Source organism: Coregonus clupeaformis, chromosome 1, assembly GCF_020615455.1.
Source record: "Coregonus clupeaformis isolate EN_2021a chromosome 1, ASM2061545v1, whole genome shotgun sequence".
NCBI classification, from domain to species: domain Eukaryota; kingdom Metazoa; phylum Chordata; class Actinopteri; order Salmoniformes; family Salmonidae; genus Coregonus; species Coregonus clupeaformis.
Genome location: NC_059192.1, coordinates 94527800 through 94553720, shown reverse-complemented (window position 1 = coordinate 94553720; position 25921 = coordinate 94527800). Strand labels below are relative to the sequence as shown.

The 25921-nt window shown below is 47.7% G+C and overlaps 1 protein-coding gene across 1 annotated transcript in view; it reads right to left on the bottom strand.

Moving 5' to 3' along the window:
- LOC123491976 (lysosomal-trafficking regulator-like) overlaps nt 1-25921 on the bottom strand; it is a gene marked incomplete at its 3' end in the record, with an annotated part of 197496 nt that overhangs the window by 50009 nt on the left and 121566 nt on the right. The window contains 6 exon segments of the mRNA XM_045223552.1: nt 6365-6591; nt 9071-9305; nt 13986-14532; nt 17658-18655; nt 18906-19061; nt 25451-25607. Of these exon segments, the coding sequence (XP_045079487.1) occupies nt 6365-6591; nt 9071-9305; nt 13986-14532; nt 17658-18655; nt 18906-19061; nt 25451-25607 (2320 nt within the window).

Genomic DNA, 25921 nt, shown 5'->3' with positions numbered 1-25921 from the left:
TGTCTGACCATTAGATTGTGGGTGATATCCTGACGTGAGGGCTAATGTTGATGTTGAGTTGTTGGAAGAATGCTGACCATACTCTGGATGTGAATTGGGGCCCCCGATCCGACACGATGTCCAGGCAGCCATAGAAGCCAAACACAAGGTTGCACATGAGTTCGGCTGTTTCCAATGCAGTAGGCAATTTGGGAAGTGGAATCAACCGGCAGGCCTTGGAGAAGCGATCTATGACAGTGAGTATTGTGGTGTTCCCATTGGACTTGGGAAGATCGGTAATAAAGTCTATGGCAAGATGGGACCATGGTCGTGGGGAACTGGCAGTGGTTGCAGTAGGCCCGATGGTAGTTGTCTGAGATGTTTGCTTGTGTTACAGGTGGTGCATTCGTTAATGAATTTTATTGTGTTGCCCGCAAGGTTGGCCACCAAAAGCTGCTCTGAAGCAGGTGAACAGTGGCAGCGATTCCAGGATGACCGGAGCTGAGTACTGGAGTGAACTTGCTGTAGCACTTTCTGACAGAGATCTTGAGGTACAAAAAGTTTTGTTAGGGGGGCATTCGGGAGGAGGGGTCCTTTGTGAATTGGCCTGGGGTGAGCTCTGTCATATGTCCCACTGAATAGGGGCCACGATTAATGACTCAGGAAGCAGGGTTTCCTGGATTCAGTGGGAACCACACCGCCGTGTTGGCGTGACAATGCAGGCCTGCTTTGGTGTTTTGAACCGGGACGATAGGTAACGTGAAGTCAAATCGTAAAGAAGAGAGCCCACCTCGCTTGTCTGGGATTCGGTCTCTTGGCAGATCGCAAGTACTCCAGATTCTTGTGGTCAGTTAGAATCACAAACGGTGTTTAGCTCCTCCAGCCAATGACGCCACTCCTCCATAAGCTGCTTTCATGGCCAACAGTTCTCGGTTACCGACGCCGTAGTTCTGTTCGGCTGGACTAAGTTTGCGGGAGTAATAGCCGGATAGGCTTGAGTGGGGATCCGTGCCGCTGTGAGAGAGATGGCTCCAATGCCCGTATTAGAAGCGCCCACCTCCACTGTAAACGGGATTTCAGGATTAGGGTGGTGGAGGATGGGGGCCGATGTGAAACGTGACTTGAGGTTCTGGGCGAAAGCCTCCTGTGCTGTAGTTGACCAGGTGAGGTGTCGTGGCATTTCTCTTAGTCATAGAGGGTAAGGGAGAGGCTACCGAGCTGAAATTCCTGATGAAGCGCCGGAGAAGTTAGCAAATCCCAAGAAGCGCTTGTAACTAAGGTTACTGGCAGTGGCCAGTTAGAACGGCCTTGACCTTCTTCTCGCCCATGGCGACTCTTTCCTGGCTGATGATGTAGACCCAAGAAAGACGTGGAAGTCTGGTGAAATTCGCACTTTCTGCTTTGGCGTATAATTGCTGATCAATGAGTCGCTGTAATACTGTTCTCACGTGCTGCACGTGTTCCTTATAGGTGTTGAATAGACGAGAATGTCACCGACGTAAACAATTACCCAACGATTAAGCATGTCCAAAGACGCCATTGATAAACGACTGAAATACGGACGGACTAATGGACAGCCCGAAAGGCATAACCAAATACTCATAGTGCCCAGTGCTGGTAGAGAAGGCTGTCTTCCATTCATCACCGGCCCCGGATGCGAATGAGATTGTAGGCGCATGGAGGTCCAGTTTGGAGAAGTACTTGGCTTTATGGAGTTGTTCTAGGGCAGCTGGTACCACGGTAAAGGATAACGAAATTGACGGTGATGTCGTGAGACCGGAGATAAGACCGCAGGCCACCGCTCTTTCTTTAGCAAAGAAGAAGCCAGAGGTGCAGGTGATGTCGACGCTTAATGAACCCCTTCAAAGTTCCTCCCGATGTAGTTGTTCATGGCTTCTGATTCGGGTTGTGATAGAGGGAAGACTCGATAGGTGGTGTTGTGCCTGGTAATAGTTCGCGAGGAACAGTCGCTTGATCGGGTGGGAAGGGAGTTCCATCGCCTTGGTCTTGCTAAAAGCTTCGATGAGGTCAGAGTACTCAATGGGAAGAGTGGGGAAAAGGACCGGCTCCCTTTAGCGTGACGGTCTGAATGGAGAGTGAAGGGCTGCTAGTTTAAGCATTTGGAGTGACATGACGGGTCCCATTCGATGATACGCCTCCATGAGATGAGGGGATTATGTTGACTTAGCTAGGGGAGTCCAAGAATAACCGGGCTAGGAGGTGATGAAATGAGAGAAACGAATTACCCCAGTGTGAAGGGTACCGGTCTGTAGTTGAAGGTCCACGGTGGTGTGCAGGACCCTCCCATCGCCGAGAGGCCGCCCCATCTAGCGCCCACTGCCAATTGAGAGTTACAGGAGATTAATGGGAGTTGTTGTTGTTGGGCAAACTCGTGAGACATAAAGTTCCCGGGCTGCTCCTGGAGTCTAATAGAGCTGATGTGGATATCTGATTGCCCTCTAGAGATAATACTATAGGTACTTTGATGCAGGAACTGGAGTGATGTGCTTGAACACAAGGACTCACCGAAGAGGGATTACGAGGAGGTGGTCTGGTGGGGCAAAACGCCCTCAGATGGCCCGGGACCACAATAGAGGCAGAGATGTTGACGTATGCGGCGCTTCGCTTTTCCGGAGTCAGGTGAGTATATCCGAGCTGCATGGGTTCAGTTTGAGAACAGAGTGACCGGTATTGTGCAGCTGGTGGGTACCGCTCTGAGTGGACGAGTAACGAATCAGGGGATTGTCAATCTGAATGGTTAGTTCGATGAATTGATTCAGCGATCTCCCCTTCATCTCGGCAGCCAGGTTGATTGCAACTCCAAGCTGAGTCCCTTGCGAAAGAGCAGTTTAAGTGTGCTCTCCACCCAGTCGGTTTGAGCTGCTAGAGTGCGAAATGTCAAAGCATATTCTGCTGCGGTATTCTGCCCTGGCTCAACGCCAGTAGTCGGTCATCAGCTCTCATACTTCCCTCCGGTGTTCAAATATTTCCCGGAAGCGCGAAGAAAGGTACCAAACGATGGGAAAGCAGTGCCATCCTCTCTCCAAACCGCCGGACCACTAACGCTTTGTCAGTGAGGAGTGAGCATACCAAGGAAATTCTTGCTGGCACGGTGACATACATCGAGCTGGTTGTTGATCAATGAATAGCGAACATTGCAGAGAAATCCCTTACTTTTAGTTGGGTTGCCGCCGAATTTATCAGGGAGAGCCAGACATGGGTTAACTGTGAGTGACGGTGGTGGAGACGCCCACACTCAGGCGCTCGGCTGAGGAGGGGCTGGGTTCGCTAGCGACACCGGCAACCTCTGAAGCGCCCTGACGAGTTCCTCTGTTACTGTAGTTAAATAGAAGGTTAGCTGCTGTTGATGAATGGCGAAGTTGGTTAGCTTGGAGTGGAGATCTCCGTGGACATCTGAACCAGAGCTGCTGGATCGTGGTGTTGGCGAAGTAACTTCTGTAATGACGCCCAGGAGAGTGAGGATCCATTTGCAGTTTTATTACAAGCTTGGTCGCACAAACAGGGTCAATCGCCAGCAGACACAACAGTAGGGATAAGGCAACCGTAATCCAGGTACAGGCATAAGGTCAGATGCAGGGCAGCAAGCTACAACAATCAGTCCAGTAAAGAATATAGTCCAAGGCAGACAGCAAACAATCAAGGAGGGAAAAACAGTCCAGAGTAATCCGGGGTAGACAGACACAGGCGAAAAACGCACAGCAATGATCACCAGGGCTAACAAGACTTCGCAAAGAGAGAGAGTTAGAGAGCACCTAAATAGTCTACTGATGGGAGTCAGGTGCAACGGTAATCAGAGCCAGGTATGTGGGAAATGAAGTTCAGGGGTTTAATACTCAGGAGAGGGTTCCCTCTGGTGGTGAGCAGGAGGAACAGCGAGAGCCTCGTTTGTGACATTTAGGCAACTTGGATTTATTTGCTAGCTAACAAGGTTGAATTGTTATGAACACACCATTCTGTCTGTCTCCAACTGTTTGAAAAGCATGTTAGCCTGTCCACTTTGTTCAGATGTTGAAATCAAGTGGCCTACCTCATTTCTCAGAATTAGAACGAGTTGCCAATTCCTTATATAATTGTGCTTTTTGCTTATTTCACCTTTATAAAACACTGACTAGACAGCTAGTATAACAGTCTATGGCTAAAATGCTGCCAGTGGTATGTGGTAACCCAATGCCATGCGCAATAAACTGAGCATTAATTTTCCAGAATCAATGTTCATTAATACTCTCATTTTAGTAGGGTCTGGTCTGCGCGCAATTTGAATAGCTGAGACATAAAAAGGGTATCGTTAGAAAAGTTAACTTCTCCTCTATTACAGTAAAATAATGTCTCAATGTGTTTCCATATGAGCGATTCGTTTGGACCAAACCTCAAATGGAAGATGTGATCTCTCAACTTTGTTGAGATGAGAGGCAGGGGGAGGGGTTTGGTGTGTGTAAACCAAAAGAGGTTTCACTGCGGGGACAACGTCGGCGAAGCGTTTTCCCGATGAAGCCAGTGACGTAGGTGGTTAGTCCTGGAACACATTTCAGTCAGCGCTAGCAAAACAGTCCTGCAGCATAGCCTCTGATTCAGTGGACCATTTCTCTACGGCTCATGTCACGGGTACTTCGTGATTTGAGCTTCTGTTTGTAAACAGGAAGCAGGAGTATAGCCTCGTGATATGATTTTCTGAAGGGAGACAAGGGAGGACCTTGTATTCTTGCTTGTGGGTTGAGTAACAGTGGTCTAGGCCTTTATTGCCCCTAGTGGCGAAGGAGACATGTTGATAGAAGTTTAGCATCATGTGTCTTAATGATGCGGAATTAAAATCACCAGCAACAAGGAAAGCAGCCTCCGGGTGCATGGTTTCCTGCGTGTTTATAGCCTGGTACAGTTGGTTAAGGGCCAGCTTGTTGTTCTGAGGTGGAATATATACAGCAGTCATGATAACAGATGACAACTCTCTCGGGAGGTAGAAGGGGCGGCATTTGTCGAGACTTCCACTGTGTTACGAGCCTGCACACCATTTGCTGTTGATGAAGAGACATACCCCTCCCCCTCTGGATTTCCCTGAATCCGATGTCCTGTCCGCTCGCTGAATGGAGAATCCATCGAGTTGGATAGCCATAGGGGGTATCTTGTCCGAAAGCCATGTTTCAGAAAAACAGAATATTGCAGTTACGAGAGTCCAGTTGATAGCAAATCTGCGACCGGAGGTCATCCATCTTATTATCAAATGATTCTATTAACAAATAGAATGGAGGGGAGTGGTGGCCGGTTTCCCCTTTGCCTTAGTCTCACCAGGACACCCGCTCTCCTGCCTCTTTTCGCCGGCATTTCTTCTTGGGTAGTCCGAAGATTGGGTCGGAGATACACAAAGAGCCAAGGGCAGATGAGTCGAAGTTGAAGCCAGAATTGAGGTTGTTAAAAAGTTATTGTCGCTCATAAGAAATGATACATTTCGTGCTAAAAAAGTAACGATAAATGCCAAAAGAATCACAAAATAGCAAAGTTGGTTCGGTGCTTGCAAGACAGCAACCATACAGTATATGGGCATGTTTTCATCTACCTTAAAGGTAGAATGCAATCTGTCACTTTCAAAGGAGTAAAGAAATATGTTTTATTGTCACATACACCAGATAGGTCCAGTGTAATGTGTTGTTTTACAGGGTCAGCCATAGTAGTATGATAGGTCCAGTGTAATGTGGTGTTTTACAGGGTCAGCCATAGTAGTATGATAGGTCCAGTGTAATGTGTTGTTTTACAGGGTCAGCCATAGTAGTATGATAGGTCCAGTGTAATGTGTTGTTTTACAGGGTCAGCCATAGTAGTATGATAGGTCCAGTGTAATGTGTTGTTCTACAGGGTCAGCCATAGTAGTATGATAGGTGCAGTGTAATGTGTTGTTTTACAGGGTCAGCCATAGTAGTATGATAGGTCCAGTGTAATGTGTTGTTTTACAGGGTCAGCCATAGTAGTATGATAGGTCCAGTGTAATGTGTTGTTTTACAGGGTCAGCCATAGTAGTATGATAGGTCCAGTGTAATGTGTTGTTTTACAGGGTCAGCCATAGTAGTATGATAGGTCCAGTGTAATGTGTTGTTTTACAGGGTCAGCCATAGTAGTACAGCAACCCTGGAGCAAATTATGTTTAAGTGCCTTGCTCAAGAGCACATAGGCAGATGTTTCACCTTGTCGGCTCGGGTTTTCGAACCAGTGACCTTTCGGTTACTGGCCCAACACTCTGGAGCTGATTGATATGGGGCTGATTGATATGGGGCTGATTGATATGGGGCTGATTGATATGGGGCTGATTGATATGGGGCTGATTGATATGGGGCTGATTGATATGGGGCTGATTGATATGGGGCTGATTGATAGGTACCTGGAATGAAAGCTCCGGTTCGATCCTCTGCAGGCCTGAGTTAGCGCTGTGCAGGCAGATAGCTAGCAGGGCCTCCAGCATTCTGATGCTCTGTAGAGGCCACCCTTCATCCAGCCTCCTGGAAGGATCCTTCTGGGTCCCCTTCCCCTGCCCCTGCCCACCCTGGTCTGGGCTCACAGCTCCAGCTGGGTCCTTCCCTGGATCCTCCACTCCCAGGGTGGTGCAACCTTTCAAACAGAATGGCAAAAGCTGGCTGATGACTGAGCCATAGAACCGTTTTCATGTCTGTATCTACGTAATGCAGGGGTTCTTCAACTTTTTCAACCTGGGACCCAAATTAGAAATTCAGTGATTTCCTGGGACGCTAGCTCATGAAACCATGCTTCCTTTTGGGGTCCTAAGCGAGATTTGGTTGGATTCATATTTCTCTCTGCCTCTTGACGGCAAAGAGGAAAAAACAGAAGTTTTCAAGTTCATTTCCTGAAACACATTTAGCCATGCGGCAGAGAGAAAATGTTGCAATTTTATAAAAAAATGTCATGCAATTCTACCCATTTTGCCATGGGGTGGAGAGAAACCTTTGCAGTTTTAAAGCTAATTTCCTGAAATTCTACACATATTGCCATGACTTATGCCATGTTAACATGATCTCTGAGTGAGAGTGACTAACAACATCAAATGGGGGGCACCTGGAGGTCAGAGTTACCACAAGTGTTTTTACCAATCTAAAAATTGTTAGCTGACATGGCTAATTGAGTGACTGTCAGCGACTGAAATAACAAGAGAAAAACTGCTTTTATTTTTAAATTGCATCTTGTGCATTCTACTATTCTAACTCTCAACAGTAAGTTGAGACCCCGACTGAGTTCCCCAAAAATATTATATATTCATATGTACAGTACCAGTAAAAAGTTTGGACACATCTACTCATTCCAGGGTTTTTCCAAATTTTGACTATTTTCTACATTGTAGAATAATAGTGAAGACATCAAAACTATGAAATAACACATATGGAATCCTGTAGTAACCAAAAACGTGTTAAACAAATCAAAATATATTTTATATTTGAGATTCTTCGAAGTAGCCACCATTTGCCTTGATGACAGCTTTGCACACTCTTGGCATTCTCTCAACCAGCTTCATGAGGTAGTCAACTGGAATGCATTTCAATTAACAGGTGTGCCTTCTTAAAAGTTAATTTGTGGAATTTCTTTCCTTCTTAATGCGTTTGAGCCAATCAGTTGTGTTGTGACAAGGTAGGGGTGGTATACAGAAGATAGCCCTATTTGGTAAAAGACCAAGTCCATATTATGGCAAGAACAGCTCAAATAAGCGAAGAGAAACGACAGTCCATCATTACTTTAAGACACGAACGTCAGTCAATTCGGAACATTTCAAGAACTTTGAAAGTTTCTTCAAGTGCAGTCGCAAAAACCATCAAGCGCTATGATGAAACTGGCTCTCATGAGGACCGCCACAGGAATGGAAGACCCAGAGTTACCTCTGCTGCAGAGGATAAGTTCATTAGAGTTACCAGCCTCAGAAATTGCAGTCCAAATAAATGCTTCACAGAGTTCGAGTCAAAGACACATCTCAACATCAACTGTTCAGAGGAGACTGCGTGAATCAGGCCTTCATGGTCGAATTACTGCAAAGAAACCACTACTAAAGGACACCAATAAGAAGAAGAGACTTGCTTGAGTCAAGAAAAATGAGCAATGGACATTAGACTGGTGGAAATCTGTCCTTTTTGGCTGATGAGTCAAAATTTGAGATTATTGGTTCCAACCGCCAGGTCTTTGTGAGACGCAGAGTAGGTGAACGAATGATCTCCGCATGTGTGGTTCCCACCGTGAAGCATGGAGGAGGAGGTGTGATGGTGTGGGGGTGCTTTGCTGGTGACACTGTCTGTGATTCTTTTAGAATTCAAGGTACACTTAACCAGCATGGCTACCACAGCATTCTGCAGCGATACGCCATCCCATCTGGTTTGGGCTTAGTGGGACTATCATTTGTTTTTCAACAGGACAATGACCCAACACACCTCCAGGCTGTGTAAGGGCTATTTGACCAAGAAGGAGAGTGATGGAGTGCTGCATCAGATGACCTGGCCTCCACAATCACCCGACCTCAACCCAATTGAGATGGTTTGGGATGAGTTGGACCGCAGAGTGAAGGAAAAGCAGCCAACAAGTGCTCAGCATATGAGGGAACTCCTTCAAGACTGTTGGAAAAGCATTCCAGGTGAAGCTGGTTGAGAGAATGCCAAGAGTGTGCAAAGCTGTTATCAAGGCAAAGGGTGGCTACTTTGAAGAATCTCAAATATAAAATATATTTTGATTTGTTTAACACTTTTTTGGTTACTACATGATTCCATATGTGTTATTTCATAGTGTTTATGTCTTCACTATTATTCTACAATGTAAAAAATAGTAAAAAAAATTAAGAGAAACCCTTGAAGGAGTAGGTGTGTCCAATCTTTTGACAGGTACTGTATGTTTATTTTTTTACCCTGACATCGCGACCCACCTTTAACACGTCACGACCCACTTTGGGTTGCAAACCATACTTTAAGAAAGGCTGATGCACTTTAAGGGACCTCAATGGACATAAGTCCTTGTGTCATCCCTGTCAAGTTTTAAAATGCATGTATTGTGTATTTGTATTTTTTGTAACTGTCAAATAAAATCAATCAATCGATCAAACCTGGCACAACTGGGGTTGGCGTAGAGGTTGGTGATGGGGCAGGGGAGTCAGGGCTAGCCTTCCCATCTCTCTTCTTCTTGCCATCCTTGGTCTTAGAGGTGAGATTTTGGATGACCATGGTCATGAGGCGGGAACAGACGTCTAGTCCCCCGAGCCGGTAGAACTGTCTCTGGAACACGGGACTCGCCAGGTAGATCCAGCGACACACCGACCACACGTCCGCCGCACGCCGCACCTGTTAAAGTTCAAAGATTAGATGTATTATTTAATATATTATTAGGTAATATATTTATTATATATATATATATATATATATATTATATATATATATATATATATATATATATATAATCTATTTGGTAAATGACAAAAATGTAAATATGATATATAGTATACACTCTGAAATACTTGATATTAATTAGGGCTGTCAAAGTTATCGCGTTAATAATGTGAATGCGTGACATGTTTATCACGTAAAATGTTTTGACTCTGTTAAATCGCATCTCCATTTCTTCACTGCACGGAACCTTTTAAGCGCACATGTTCAGCACGGAACCTTTTAAGCGCAGAACACAACACGGAACACAGCTGCATTCTTTGCTTGGGCCTTTACATATCTGAAGACCGTGTAGCCAAAATCATGTCGACGTTATGCCCAATATTACCGGAGCTACAGTGCCTTCAGGAAGGATTCACACCCCTTGACGTTTTCCACATTTTGTTGTGTTACAAAGTGGGATTAAAATTGATTTAATTGTCATTTTCTGCCAACGATCTACACAAAATACTCAAGTGTCGAAGTGGAAGAAAAATGTCTTACAAATGTCTGAATTTATTAAAAAATAAAACACTAATATACAGTAGACAAAACATTAGGAACAGGAGCTCTTTCCATGGAATAGACTAATAAGGATCATAGCTTTCACCTGGTCAATGTAACTTATTGAATCCACTTCAATCGGGTGCAACTCAATATTAGGAAGGTGTTCCTAATGTTTTGTACACTCAGTGTATCTTGATTACATAAGTATTCAACCCCCCGAGTCAATACATGTTAGAATCACCTTTAGCAGCGATTACAGCTGTCAGTCTTTCTGGGTCAGTCTCTAAGAGATTTCCGCACCTGGATGGTGCAACATTTGCCCATTATTCTTTTCAAAATTCTTCAAGCTCCGTCAAATTGGTTGTTGATCATTGCTAGACAACCATTTTCAGGTCTTGCCATAAATTCTCAAGCAGATTTAAGTCAAAACTGTAACTCGCCCACTCATTCACTGTCTTCTTCGTAAGCAACTCCAGTGTAGATTTGGCCTTGTGTTTTAGGTTATTGTCCTTCTGAAAGGTAATTAATCTCCCAGTGTCTGGTGGAAAGCAGACTGAACCAGGTTTGCCTCAAGGATTTTGCCTGTGCTTAGCTCCATTCCGTTTCTTTTTTATCCTGGAAACTCCCCAGCCCTTAACGATTACAAGCATACCCATAACATGATGCAGCCACCACTACGCTTGAAAATATGGAGAGTGGTACTCAGTAATGTGTTGTATTGGATTTGCCCCAAACATACAATTTTGTAATGAGGAAAAAAAGTTAATTGCTTAGCTATTTTTTTTGCAGTATTAGTTTAGTGCCTTGTTGCAAACAGGATGCATGTTTTGGAATATTTGTATTCTTTACAGGCTTCCTTCTTTTCACTCTGTCATTTAGGTTAGTATTGTGGAGTAACTACAATGTTGTTGATCCATCCTCAGTTTTCTCTTATCACAGCCAATAAACTAACTGTTTAAAAGTCACCTTTGGCCTCATGTTGAAATCCCTGAGAGGTTTCTTTCTTCTCCGGCAACTGAGTTAGGAAGGACACCTGTAGCTTTGTAGTGACTGGGTGTATTGATACACATTCCAAAGTGTAATTAATAACTTCACCATGCTCAAAGGGATATTCAATGTCTGCTTTTTCTTTAATCTACCCATAGGTACCCCTCAGAGTGAGTCCATGCAACTTATTATGTGACTTGTTAAGCTTTTTTTTTTTTACTCCTGAACTTATTTAGGCTTGCCATTTCAAAGGGGTTGAATACTTATTGACTCAAGTCATTTCAGTTTTTCATTTGTAATTAATTTGTAAATAAAATTGAAAAACATAATTCCACTTTGACATTATGGGGTATTGAGTGAAGCCAGAGACCAAAAACCTCAATTTAATCAATTTTAGGCTGTAACACAACAAAATGTGGAAAAGGTCAAGGGGTGTGAATACTGTCTGAAGGCACTGTGTGTTCCTTCATTCTGCCGCAGATCGGCGGGCCGCTTTAAACCCCAATTGTTTTGTTTTGATAACAAACAACATTGTGTAGCTAGCTAGTCATGTTACCTAGCAAGCAAGCAAGCTGATTCCTTGAACTAACTAGGCTATGCACACATCTAGATGGCACAGGTAGACCTGAACAGGAATAGGCTCCTCAAAGAGATGCTTCAAAGGTAGACTGGGGTATGAAAGACTGGGGTGTGAAAGAGAGGGGTGTGAAAGACTGGGGTGGGATAGACTGGGGTGTGAAAGACTGGGGTGGGAAAGACTGGGGTGGGAAAGACTGGGGTGGGAAAGACTGGGGTGGGAAAGACTGGGGTGGGAAAGACTGGGGTGGGAAAGACTGGGGTGCTGTGGGAAAGACTGAAAGACTGGGGTGGGATAGACTGGGGTGGGATAGACTGGGGTGGGAAAGACTGGGGTGTGATAGACTGGGGTGGGATAGACTGGGGTGGGAAAGACTGGGGTGGGAAAGACTGGGGTGGGATAGACTGGGGTGTGATAGACTGGGGTGGATAGACTGGGGTGGGATAGACGTGGATAGACTGGGGTGGGATAGACTGGGGTGGGATAGACTGGGGTGGGAAAGACTGGGGTGTGATAGACTGGGGTGTGATAGACTGGGGTGGGAAAGACTGGGGTGGGAAAGACTGGGGTGTGATAGACTGGGGTGTGATAGACTGGGGTGGGAAAGACTGGGGTGTGATAGACTGGGGTGTGATAGACTGGGGTGGGAAAGACTGGGGTGGGAAAGACTGGGGTGTGAAAGACTGGGGTGGGAAAGACTGGGGTGTGAAAGAGAGGGGTGTGAAAGACGATGTGTGTTTTAAGTTTTATAGTCACGTGCACTAATACAGTGAAATGACTTTCTTCCTTGCTCTTTCCCAACAACGCAGTCATCAATATCAATAGTGTGGGAGGAAGTGGGAGCGAGGGTGTGGGAGGAAGTGGGAGCGAGGGTGTGAGAGGAAGTGGGAGCGAGGGTGTGAGAGGAAGTGGGAGCGAGGGTGTGGGAGGAAGTGGGAGCGAGGGTGTGGGAGGAAGTGGGAGCGAGGGTGTGAGAGGAAGTGGGAGCGAGGGTGTGAGAGGAAGTGGGAGCGAGGGTGTGGGAGGAAGTGGGAGCGAGGGTGTGGGAGGAAGTGGGAGCGAGGGTGAGAGGAAGTGGGAGCGAGGGTGTGAGAGGAAGTGGGAGCGAGGGTGTGGGAGGAAGTGGGAGCGAGGTGTGGGAGGAAGTGGGAGCGAGGTGTGAGAGGAAGTGGGAGCGAGGGTGTGGGAGGAAGTGGGAGCGAGGGTGTGAGAGGAAGTGGGAGCGAGGGTGTGGGAGGAAGTGGGAGCGAGGGTGTGGGAGGAAGTGGGAGCGAGGGTGTGGGAGGAAGTGGGAGCGAGGGTGTGGGAGGAAGTGGGAGCGAGGGTGTGAGAGGAAGTGGGAGCGAGGGTGTGGGAGGGAGGGACTCTGTGTGTAAAGTTATCTGAACAGTACAGATGGTTCCAGTGTTTTCAGAACAATGTTAGTCAAGTTTAAAAGCTCTTTGTATCCATAGAGACAGTTCTTTTTTCCTATAGTCACACTCATTTAGAATGACTGAAGCTTTAACAGTACTTAAAGCTGTGTGTGTGTGTGCGTGTGGAGAGAAAGAGAGAATGTGTGTGTGCTGTATGCAAGTGTTAAACTTCAAGAACATTGATCAGAGGGAGTAGTCTACTGAAACATTGATCAGAGGGAGTAGACCTACTGAAACATTGATCAGAGTGAGTAGACCTACTGAAACATTGATCAGAGGGAGTAGACCTACTGAAACATTGATCAGAGGGAGTAGACCTACTGAAACATTGATCAGAGGGAGTAGACCTACTGAAACATTGATCAGAGGGAGTAGGCCTACTGAAAAATTGATCAGAGAGAGTAGGCCTACTGAAACATTGATCAGAGGGAGTAGACCTACTGAAACATTGATCAGAGGGAGTAGACCTACTGAAACATTGATCAGAGTGAGTAGACCTACTGAAACATTGATCAGAGTGAGTAGACCTACTGAAACATTGATCAGAGAGAGTAGGCCTACTGAAACATTGATCAGAGGGAGTAGGCCTACTGAAACATTGATCAGAGGGAGTAGTCCTACTGAAACATTGATCAGAGTGAGTAGACCTACTGAAACATTGATCAGAGAGAGTAGGCCTACTGAAACATTGATCAGAGGGAGTAGGCCTACTGAAACATTGATCAGAGTGAGTAGGTCTACTGAAACATTGATCAGAGGGAGTAGGTCTACTGAAACATTGATCAGAGGGAGTAGGTCTACTGAAACATTGGAAGCATTAATAGCTGTAGCTACGTTAGTGAATTTTGTGTTATAGTGAAAATGCTATTAAAACATTCTGACGTAGATCATTTTGTGTTTCCGTCTCTTACAATCACAGTATGCCTGTAACTCAATGCAATGCTTTTAAAATGGAAAAATCTTTCTTTATGGACAACTTTGAGCAAATTCAAAAATTGAAATGAATCCTGATTAATTGTGATTAACTAATGCCATTAACGTGATTCAATATTTGAATTGTTTGACAGCCCTAACATTAACACACTAAACTAGACATTGTGCGAAACACAACACCTGATCCTTGGAGGGCAGGGCCACGCTGTCAGGTGACAGGCAGGGGAGTCTCCCTCCCAGAGGCTCTGAAGCCGTACTGTCGTACCCCGACGTATCCTCCGAGTCGTTTACCGAGTCACGGTCCGAGTCGGCCTCCTTGCTGACGCAGAGGAACGCCACACACAGGAAGAGGTTGATGGTGTTCAGATGGGTCTCTCCCTGGCCCCTCCCACTTACAGCCCCTGGACCACTCTGTGTCCACCTCCTTGGGCATGCCTCTTTTAGACACTCGTAGAACTTGGAAAGGCTCTGTGGGCCCCCTTCTCCTATGGGACCTCCGGTACTTCCAGCCGCACGGGATCCCAGCTCCTCAGCCAGGCCCAGCATGGTCCCTCTCTCCTGGGCCTCGGCGTGCTCCTGGTCTGGGACCTGGTCCTGGTGCTCCACTCCAACTCCAAGTATTAACGTCTCAAACACCTTGAGGGCCCAGGCCCGAGTCTGGTCCAGGTAGATGAGCTCCGTCACCTGGTTCAGACCGTTACAGGACAGGAACAGGTCCCTGATCACCCTGAGGAGGAGGAACACTTTCATTTAACGCTTTCATCTTTCAATTGAAGAGAAGGAATATGAAAAAAGGTCCCTTTAAAAAAGTCTGAAACCCGAGCAGCCTTCTACAATCACTCTGTATTTAAAGTCTGGCCGCAAACCGGAGCAGCCTTCTACACTCGGTATTCAGAATATACACTACCGTTCAAAAGTTTGGGGTCACTTAGAAATGTCCTTGTTTTCGAAAGAAAAGCAATTTTTTTTGTCCATTAAAATAACATCAAATTGATAAAAAATACAGTGTAGACATTGTTAATGTTGTAAATAGCTATTGTAGCTGGAAACGGCAGATTTTTAATGGAATATCTACAGCATGGTTCTTCAATTCCAGTCCTGGAGGGCCGAAACACCTCTGTTTTTCATCCTCTCCTTCTAATCAGGGGCTAATTCAGACCTGGGACACCAGGTGAGTGCAATTAACTACCAGGTAGAAATAAAAAACAGAAGTGTTTCGGCCCTCCAGGACCGGAATTGAAGAACCCTGATCTACAGTGAGGGAAAAAGTATTTGATCCCCTGCTGATTTTGTACGTTTGCCCACTGACAAAGAAATGGTCAGTCTATAATTTTCATGGTAGGTTTATTTGAACAGTGAGAGACAGAATAACAACAACAAAAATCCAGAAAAATGCATGTCAAAAATGTTATGAATTGATTTGCATTTTAATGTGGGAAATAAGTATTTGACCCCCTCTCAATCAGAAAGATTTCTGGCTCCCAGGTGTCTTTTATACAGGTAACGAGCTGAGATTAGGAGCACACTCTTAAAGGGAGTGCTCCTAATCTCAGCTTGTTACCTGTATAAAAGACACCTGTCCACAGAAGCAATCAATCAATCAGATTCCAAACTCTCCACCATGGCCAAGACCAAAGAGCTCTCCAAGGATGTCAGGGACAAGATTGTAGACCTACACAAGGCTGGAATGGGCTACAAGACCATCGCCAAGCAGCTTGGTGAGAAGGTGACAATAGTTGGTGCGATTATTCGCAAATGGAAGAAACACAAAAGAACTATCAATCTCCCTCGGCCTGGGGCTCCATGCAAGATCTCACCTCGTGGAGTTGCAATGATCATGAGAACGGTGAGGAATCAGCCCAGAACTACACAGAAGGATCTTGTCAATGATCTCAAGGCAGCTGGGACCATAGTCACCAAGAAAACAATTGGTAACACACTACGCCGTGAAGGACTGAAATCCTGCAGCGCCCGCAAGTTCCCCCTGCTCAAGAAAGCACATATACATGCCCGTCTGAAGTTTGCCAATGAACATCTGAATGATTCAGTGGAGAACTGGGTGAAAGTGTTGTGGTCAGATGAGACCAAAATGGATCTCTTTGGCATCAACTCAACTCGCCGTGTTTGGAGGAGGAGGAATGCTGCCTATGACCCCAAGAACACCATCCCCACTGTCAAACATGGAGGTGGAAACATTATGCTTTGGGGGTGTTTTTCTGCTAAGGGGACACGACAACTTCACCGCATCAAAGGGGACGATGGACGGGGCCATGTACCGTCAAATCTTGGGTGAGAACCTCCTTCCCTCAGCCAGGGCATTGAAAATGGGTCGTGGATGGGTATTCCAGCATGACAATGACCCAAAACACACGGCCAAGGCAACAAAGGAGTGGCTCAAGAAGAAGCACATTAAGGTCCTGGAGTGGCCTAGCCAGTCTCCAGACCTTAATCCCATAGAAAATCTGTGGAGGGAGCTGAAGGTTCGAGTTGCCAAACGTCAGCCTCGAAACCTTAATGACTTGGAGAAGATCTGCAAAGAGGAGTGGAACAAAATCCCTCCTGAGATGTGTGCAAACCTGGTGGCCAACTACAAGAAACGTCTGACCTCTGTGATTGCCAACAAGGGTTTTGCCACCAAGTACTAAGTCATGTTTTGCAGAGGGGTCAAATACTTATTTCCCTCATTAAAATGCAAATCAATTTATAACATTTTTGACATGCGTTTTTCTGGATTTGTTGTTGTTGTTATTCTGTCTCTCACTGTTCAAATAAACCTACCATTAAAATTATAGACTGATCATGTCTTTGTCAGTGGGCAAACGTACAAAATCAGCAGGGGATCAAATACTTTTTTCCCCTCAATGTACTATACTATCCTTTACCACATACTCTCAATTAGCAATGACACACAGAGAAATAGATCTGCTGACAAACACTGTCAGAGTGGATTATTGGGCTGGTACTGAGATGGCACTGAGATGGCACTGAGATGGCACTGAGATGGCACTGAGATGGCACCGAGATGGCACTGAGATGGCACTGAGATGGCACTGAGATGGTCAACTGACCACTCTAACAATGAAAATACATGTCCGCAAAGGCAGACGGGAGGAGACGAGATCAGGTGGGAACATTCTAGCCAATGATCTTTTATAGAAAAACTACCAATGCACTCATAACAACCTAAGCATTATGACTCACTTAAATACTGACCGAATTCCACACTCTTTCATTGTCCCCCATACAAAACTCCAACGACAAAGGAAGGAAGGATTTGACGGCTAGTAACATTTCCAGACGTAAGGGAGGAGAAGGAGGCAGAAGACAGGGAGGAGAAGGAGGCAGAAGACAGGGAGGAGAAGGAGGCAGAAGACAGGGAGGAGAAGGAGGCAGAAGACAGGGAGGAGAGGGAGGCAGAAGACAGGGAGGAGAAGGAGGCAGAAGACAGGGAGGAGAAGGAGGCAGAAGACAGGGAGGAGAGGGAGGCAGAAGACAGGGAGGAGAGGGAGGCAGAAGACAGGGAGGAGAAGGAGGCAGAAGACAGGGAGGAGAAGGAGGCAGAAGACAGGGAGGAGAGGGAGGCAGAAGACAGGGAGGAGAAGGAGGCAGAAGACAGGGAGGAGAGGGAGGCAGAAGACAGGGAGGAGAAGGAGGCAGAAGACAGGGAGGAGAAGGAGGCAGAAGACAGGGAGGAGAGGGAGGCAGAAGACAGGGAGGAGAAGGAGGCAGAAGACAGGGAGGAGAGGGAGGCAGAAGACAGGGAGGAGAAGGAGGCAGAAGACAGGGAGGAGAAGGCGGAGTAGACAGGAAACCGTTAGACTGGAGGAGGGAACAAACAGAGAAGGTCCTTACCTGGACTTGAGCAGGGTGGGTAATGTCTGCAGGTAAACCAGCAGCACTTCTACAGGTAGACACTGGGTGTGGTCGGAGCACACCTGGCTACACACTGTAGAGACACCCAGTTGTTGGGCGTGGTGCACAAGCTCCACCCCCCTCTGCAGTACGGGGTTGAAGATGTGCGTGTAGAGCTGCCATTGGACCACAGCGTTCCCTCTCAACGTCAGGTGACACACGTGTCCCGCGACCTGTTGGCTGAGTGCCTGGTCCTCCCCGAACACCAGCCCCTGGTACGCCTCCAGCGCATCCCACTTCCACAGTATATCCTCTGCCCCCCCTCCGCTGGGGAGGATACCCTGGGAACGGTAGCTCAAACTGGGGGACGACACCCTGACCTCCCCCTGCTGGAGCGTCTCCTCCAGGCCCGGCAGCTGACTGCTGTCCAGAGTACATATGTTACAGGAGGCTAGCTTAGCCTTCTCAGAGGGCTGGCCGCCTCCTAACTGATCCAGGATCAGCCGGGAGAGAACAGAGAGTATGTGGGACTGGTAGGAGCGGAGGCCTGGAGCCTGGAAGGCGTTGAGGAGAGGACCGACTACAGACCGAGGGTCCATGCAGCAGCAGATCCCCACAGCCTGGACCCCAGCTAGGACCTGGAGCACCGCTGGGCCGCTTGAGGACAGGCGCTGGAGCAGACGGAGACACTGGTGGGCACAGGCTGCCAGGCAGCAGCACCTCTCTGGGTAACGCACCACGTCATCCACTCCCTCCTTCCCCTCGGACTCTGTCTCTTCGAAGGGGTTGCGGCGGGCGGCCTGTTTGAAAGCGGAGACGGGGAGTCCGGAGAGGTCGCGGTGATGATGCAGGAAGTGGGAGTATTCACAGCGGCGGTGACGACGGCGGGCACAGACGGACTGGTGCAGCTGCTCTGACTTAGCGGTCTTCACGGCGCTGACGATCTTCAGGACGCCGGAGATCAGTCCTCTCAGCCGGTCTGCTGCCTCACCCCCCACCTGAATGGAACATCACGGAATTTAGTCTTTGGACTTTATTGTGTTTTTAATATATTTTTATGTGTGTATTGTTGTTGTACTCTAATGGCTGAGGCAACTCAGTGGGCCAAATTCACTAGAAACAAATTAAGCCTAGTACTGGACTGAAAAGCAAGCTCAGTGGAGAATCTCTTTTTAGTCTAGGACTAGACTTAATCTGTGTCTGGGAAGCTGGCCCCCCCATTGATCAAATAAAATCAATCAATCAAACCTCAGAGTCGGGGGCGCGGCCCAGCCTCTCTAGCCTCAGAACGGTGGCCTCAAACAGTTCCAGGCCGCGATGCTGGATGAACTCATGGAGCCGCTCTAGAGCCTGGCTGAAGAAGAAGGGGTTGGGGGCCGAGGCCTGGAGACACCCCAGCAGCACCTGTACATCCCATTACATTCATAGAATGGTTTTAAGAAATTACAATTATCGCACATCTGCAAATGGCACCGTATTCCCAATATAGTGCCCTACTTTAACCAGACCACCCTATCAGGCGCTGGATTACAATAGATTACATTAGATTCATTGTATTTATTAGTGTGGTGTTCCACAGGGATACATTATTGGACCTCTTATTTCTATACTGAACAAAAACATAAACACAACATGTAAAGTGTTGGTCCCATATTTCATGAGCTGAAATAAAATATCCCAGAAATGTTCCATACGCACAAATAACGTATTTCTCTCAAATATTGTACACAAATTTGTTTACATCTCTGTTAGTGAGCATTTCTCCTTTGCCAAGATAATCCATCCACCTGACAGGTGTGGCATATCAATAAGCTGATTAAACAGCATGATCATTACACAGGAGCACCTTGGTGTCTTAATTCCATTATTTTACTTTTAGATTTGTGTGTATTGTTGTGTATTGTTAGATATTACTGCACTGTTGGAGCTAGAAACACAAGCATTTCGCTACACCCGCAATAACATCTGCAAAAAATATGTATGTGCCAATACAATTTGATTTGATCTGACCTGACTGAGACAAATCAAAATCAGATTTGCAGATGTTATCGCAGGTAATATAATATATACAGATAAATGGTGTGTATAGACAGTATGTGAATATAAAAGGTGTGTACAGCAGTAGTTATATAGGATGAGCCATGACTAGAATACAGTATATACATATGAAGAGGACAGCAGTAGTTATATAGGATGAACCATGACTAGAATACAGTATATACATATGGAGTGGACAGCAGTAGTTATATAGGATGAACCATGACTAGAATACAGTATATACATATGAAGTGGGTAAAACACTATGTACACATTATTAAAGTGAACAGTGTTCAATGGGTAGCAGCCTCCAAGGTTCAGGGTAGAGTACCGGGTGATAGCCTGCTAGTAACAGTGACTAAGGTTCAGGGTAGAGTACCGGGTGGTAGCCTGCTAGTAACAGTGACTAAGGTTCAGGGTAGAGTACCGGGTGATAGCCTGCTGGTAACAGTGACTAAGGTGCAGGGTAGAGTACCGGGTGGTAGCCTGCTAGTAACAGTGACTAAGGTTCAGGGTAGAGTACCGGGTGATAGCCTGCTAGTAACAGTGACTAAGGTTCAGGGTAGAGTACCGGGTGATAGCCTGCTAGTAACAGTGACTAAGGTGCAGGGTAGAGTACCGGGTGATAGCCTGCTGGTAACAGTGACTAAGGTGCAGGGTAGAGTACCGGGTGATAGCCTGCTGGTAACAGTGACTAAGGTGCAGGGTAGAGTACCGGGTGATAGCCTGCTGGTAACAGTGACTAAGGTGCAGGGTAGAGTACCGGGTGATAGCCTGCTAGTAACAGTGACTAAGGTGCAGGGTAGAGTACCGGGTGATAGCCTGCTAGTAACAGTGACTAAGGTGCAGGGTAGAGTACCGGGTGATAGCCTGCTAGTAACAGTTACTAAGGTGCAGGGTAGAGTACCGGGTGATAGCCTGCTAGTAACAGTGACTAAGGTGCAGGGTAGAGTACCGGGTGATAGCCTGCTGGTAACAGTGACTAAGGTGCAGGGTAGAGTACCGGGTGATAGCCTGCTAGTAACAGTGACTAAGGTGCAGGGTAGAGTACCGGGTGATAGCCTGCTGGTAACAGTGACTAAGGTGCAGGGTAGAGTACCGGGTGGTAGCCTGCTGGTAACAGTGACTAAGGTGCAGGGTAGAGTACCGGGTGATAGCCTGCTGGTAACAGTGACTAAGGTGCAGGGTAGAGTACCGGGTGGTAGCCTGCTAGTAACAGTGACTAAGGTTCAGGGTAGAGTACCGGGTGATAGCCTGCTAGTAACAGTGACTAAGGTTCAGGGTAGAGTACCGGGTGATAGCCTGCTAGTAACAGTGACTAAGGTGCAGGGTAGAGTACCGGGTGATAGCCTGCTGGTAACAGTGACTAAGGTGCAGGGTAGAGTACCGGGTGATAGCCTGCTGGTAACAGTGACTAAGGTGCAGGGTAGAGTACCGGGTGATAGCCTGCTGGTAACAGTGACTAAGGTGCAGGGTAGAGTACCGGGTGATAGCCTGCTAGTAACAGTGACTAAGGTGCAGGGTAGAGTACCGGGTGATAGCCTGCTAGTAACAGTGACTAAGGTGCAGGGTAGAGTACCGGGTGATAGCCTGCTGGTAACAGTGACTAAGGTGCAGGGTAGAGTACCGGGTGATAGCCTGCTAGTAACAGTGACTAAGGTGCAGGGTAGAGTACCGGGTGATAGCCTGCTAGTAACAGTGACTAAGGTGCAGGGTAGAGTACCGGGTGATAGCCTGCTAGTAACAGTGACTAAGGTGCAGGGTAGAGTACCGGGTGATAGCCTGCTAGTAACAGTGACTAAGGTGCAGGGTAGAGTACCGGGTGATAGCCTGCTAGTAACAGTGACTAAGGTGCAGGGTAGAGTACCGGGTGATAGCCTGCTAGTAACAGTGACTAAGGTGCAGGGTAGAGTACCGGGTGATAGCCTGCTAGTAACAGTGACTAAGGTGCAGGGTAGAGTACCGGGTGATAGCCTGCTGGTAACAGTGACTAAGGTGCAGGGTAGAGTACCGGGTGATAGCCTGCTGGTAACAGTGACTAAGGTGCAGGGTAGAGTACCGGGTGATAGCCTGCTAGTAACAGTGACTAAGGTGCAGGGTAGAGTACCGGGTGATAGCCTGCTGGTAACAGTGACTAAGGTGCAGGGTAGGGTACCGGGTGGTAGCCTGCTAGTAACAGTGACTAAGGTGCAGGGTAGAGTACCGGGTGATAGCCTGCTGGTAACAGTGACTAAGGTGCAGGGTAGAGTACCGGGTGATAGCCTGCTAGTAACAGTGACTAAGGTGCAGGGTAGAGTACCGGGTGATAGCCTGCTGGTAACAGTGACTAAGGTGCAGGGTAGAGTACCGGGTGATAGCCTGCTGGTAACAGTGACTAAGGTGCAGGGTAGAGTACCGGGTGATAGCCTGCTGGTAACAGTGACTAAGGTGCAGGGTAGAGTACCGGGTGATAGCCTGCTGGTAACAGTGACTAAGGTGCAGGGTAGAGTACCGGGTGGTAGCCTGCTAGTAACAGTGACTAAGGTTCAGGCAGGGTAGAGTACCGGGTGATAGCCTGCTGGTAACAGTGACTAAGGTGCAGGGTAGAGTACCGGGTGGTAGCCTGCTGGTAACAGTGACTAAGGTGCAGGGTAGAGTACCGGGTGATAGCCTGCTGGTAACAGTGACTAAGGTGCAGGGTAGAGTACCGGGTGATAGCCTGCTGGTAACAGTGACTAAGGTGCAGGGTAGAGTACCGGGTGATAGCCTGCTGGTAACAGTGACTAAGGTGCAGGGTAGAGTACCGGGTGATAGCCTGCTGGTAACAGTGACTAAGGTGCAGGGTAGAGTACCGGGTGATAGCCTGCTGGTAACAGTGACTAAGGTGCAGGGTAGAGTACCGGGTGATAGCCTGCTGGTAACAGTGACTAAGGTGCAGGGTAGAGTACCGGGTGGTAGCCTGCTAGTAACAGTGACTAAGGTGCAGGGTAGAGTACCGGGTGATAGCCTGCTGGTAACAGTGACTAAGGTTCAGGGCAGGGTACTGGGTGGAGGCCGGCTAATGGTGACTGTTGACTGGTCTGGAAATACGACGTACACCTTCCAGGAAGCGCACAACCAGGGGGTGGGCCCCGGTGAGGCTCCGTCAATTCCCACATGACACGCTGGGATAGTGGCCATGTGCACTTTCAACCATCCTGTAGGAAAGTAAGGATGTGCCTCCCAGAGCACTGAAAAGGAACCAGTCCTTTATCTTGGCACCAGAGCTCAAACACTTACCACTTATTCTCATACAGCCCTTTCGTGGAGGGAGCCCTTACAGACTGAATGGTAGCATTCAGAGGTAAACCTCAAGCCATCAGATTGGCCCTGTCTGGGGCCAGGCCAATAAGAACCAAATATCCGGCCTCGCTTGTCAAACCTGTTGTCACAACAAGCCTCACTCGGTTTAGGCTGTAAGATGCGTTCCGTTAACCACCTGGCATCCAGCATTCTAAAATATCTACCAGTCATAGGTACCTACTGGCGACCAGGCTGGGAATGGGACAGACAGCTCTGGGAACAGACAGGGGCGATTCGTAATTCAATCTAATTCCCAGGAATGAAAATAACTGAGCTGGAGATAGACAGCTCATTTTGGGAATCATAGGTACCACAGAGACTGTGTGAGGGACAGTAGCATGGTTCAGAGACTGGGGAGGGACAGTAGCATGGTTCAGAGACTGGGGAGGGACAGTAGCATGGTTCAGAGACTGGGGAGGGACAGTAGCATGGTTCAGAGACTGTGTGAGGGACAGTAGCATGGTTCAGAGACTGGGGAGGGACAGTAGCATGGTTCAGAGACTGGGGAGGGACAGTAGCATGGTTCAGAGACTGTGTGAGGGACAGTAGCATGGTTCAGAGACTGGGGAGGGACAGTAGCATGGTGGTGTCCTCCGACTCCGCTACCAACCACAGCTCTGTATCACCAGACACTAGGAACTAGTGAGCTACAGGCAGGAATAAGCTAATTCATCCAAGTAATGAGTCACCCAATGTATTACACCCACCCTGGGGAGATTGATAAAGCCCTTGAACCCCATGAACACCATGGAACGCCGAATACCAGAGGGGCATTAAACATGGACAAGCTTCCAACACACTGACCGTAGAGCCTGCCTGCATGATGCCCGGCCCCTTTATGGGCACAGAGGCCTCCGGGAATGGCTGACATAGCACCCCGTTTGTCGTAACAAAACGTGGGGGCCACTGGCGTCCCAGTCATGTTTCTGTGGAGCTCAGGGGCTACTTCCTCATCGGAGGAGCACGCAAGCCCCTCTTTCCCTACTCCCTCCAACTCCAGGAAATGAAAATAGGAACGGGGTTGCCATAGCGCCAGGGGAACGCTAGTACGTTTTATTCACCGGAAGTTGTGCATGCTAGCCGACATTAGTCAGGAGGCTCTTTAGTCTAAGCCAGGCTAGCTATCCTCTTTGACCGCAGCACGGTCCGTTTAGAATAACCAAGAGACTGAACGCTACGTATACTAAACAAGATAGTTACGCCAGCAACTCCCCCGTGGGGAGGCAGGAATAGAGCAACTCCCCCGTGGGGAGGCAGGAATAGAGCAACTCCCCCGTGGGGAGGCAGGAATAGAGCAACTCCCCCGTGGGGAGGCAGGAATAGAGCCAGGAGATATTCGACCCAAACTATCTCCGCGTTCCGCAACTCAGACTCAGCCGAGGTACGGGCACCCCGGAGAGGAAGTCACTATTGGAAACACCAAGCCTTCTCAAGAATGCTACATGATTGTCAAGAGAATCTGTGCCATGGACTAGGAGGGGAAGAGCGCCAGCAATCTCCTAGTCTCACACACAAACTGATTGGAGCGAGAGCAGCCTGAAAATGCACCGAGCCGAGACATACAAGACAACAAACGTGAGTATCTTTTAACCCACTTGGCCCGGCTTGTTGGCCTTCGTCGCTTCGGTTGCATCAGCCATCTTACTTATTGCCAAAGCCAGGCCAAGCAATTCCAAGAATAACTCATTGTTCGTGATTAGGAAACTTATGAAACCATACTTCAGGAAAAAACGGCCGGGGGGAGAGCACGCTCTACCACTAAGGGACAGTTTAGTTGGCGCAGCATAAGACAGTTTTGTGTTCCAATTGCTTGTTTCAGTAGCGCGAATCGTTCCTGTTCACACAGAGGTGAACAGCGGAATAATTGAAGGAATAAATCCGAGCCTCACGCTCATCACCTGTGGAAGGCGGGGCTTCAAGCGAGGCGTGGATTTCATTGGCCTTGTCAGGCGTGATTATAGATCCTTCAACCGAAGTCGTGAGAATGAGACTCCCCATAGTATGTTGTACTGAAGTTGACTGACTGAAAGAGGACAATAAAATTATCTTCCTGGTTGTACATCAGCAAAAAAAAATACACTACACAATATTGACAATGGATGTGGGCCCTGGTCTAAAGTAGTGCACTATATAGGGAATAGGGTGCCATTCTCTGGTCTAAAGTAGTGCACTATATAGGGAATAGGCTGCCATTCTCTGGTCTAAAGTAGTGCACTATATAGGGAATAGGGTGCCATTCTCTGGTCTAAAGTAGTGCACTATATAGGGAATAGGGTGCCATTCTCTGGTCTAAAGTAGTGCACTATATAGGGAATAGGGTGCCATTCTCTGGTCTAAAGTAGTGCACTATATAGGGAATAGGGTGCCATTCTCTGGTCTAAAGTAGTGCACTATATAGGGAATAGGGTGCCATTTGAGACATTACCAATCCATACCTGCAGTACCCCCTCCAGCAGCTCAGGTAACAGCAGGGAACGGTGTCTCCAGCGGGAGAAAGAGAACTCGTCCTGCACCTCCTGCAGGGTCTTCTTGGGTCTGGGAGCGAATGGGTCTGCCTGTCTCTCCAGGCAGGACCTGATCTTCAGCGTGGCTCTAAATAAAATAGAATACATGGCTTTTTGACCATTGTCCAACCTTTCAGCTGCCAGTTCAGTTCGGTTCCCATATTTGTGTCGCCCTCCCCGAGGCTAGAGCCGCCGGTCCTGTTCTCTAACCTCTTGGCTACGTACCTGAGCAGGTCAGTCAGGCTGCGTCTCAGGCTGTCTGGAGCCGCCGGTCCTGTTCTCTAACCTCTTGGCTACGTACCTGAGCAGGTCAGTCAGGCTGCGTCTCAGGCTGTCTGGAGCCGCCGGTCCTGTTCTCTAACCTCTTGGCTACGTACCTGAGCAGGTCAGTCAGGCTGCGTC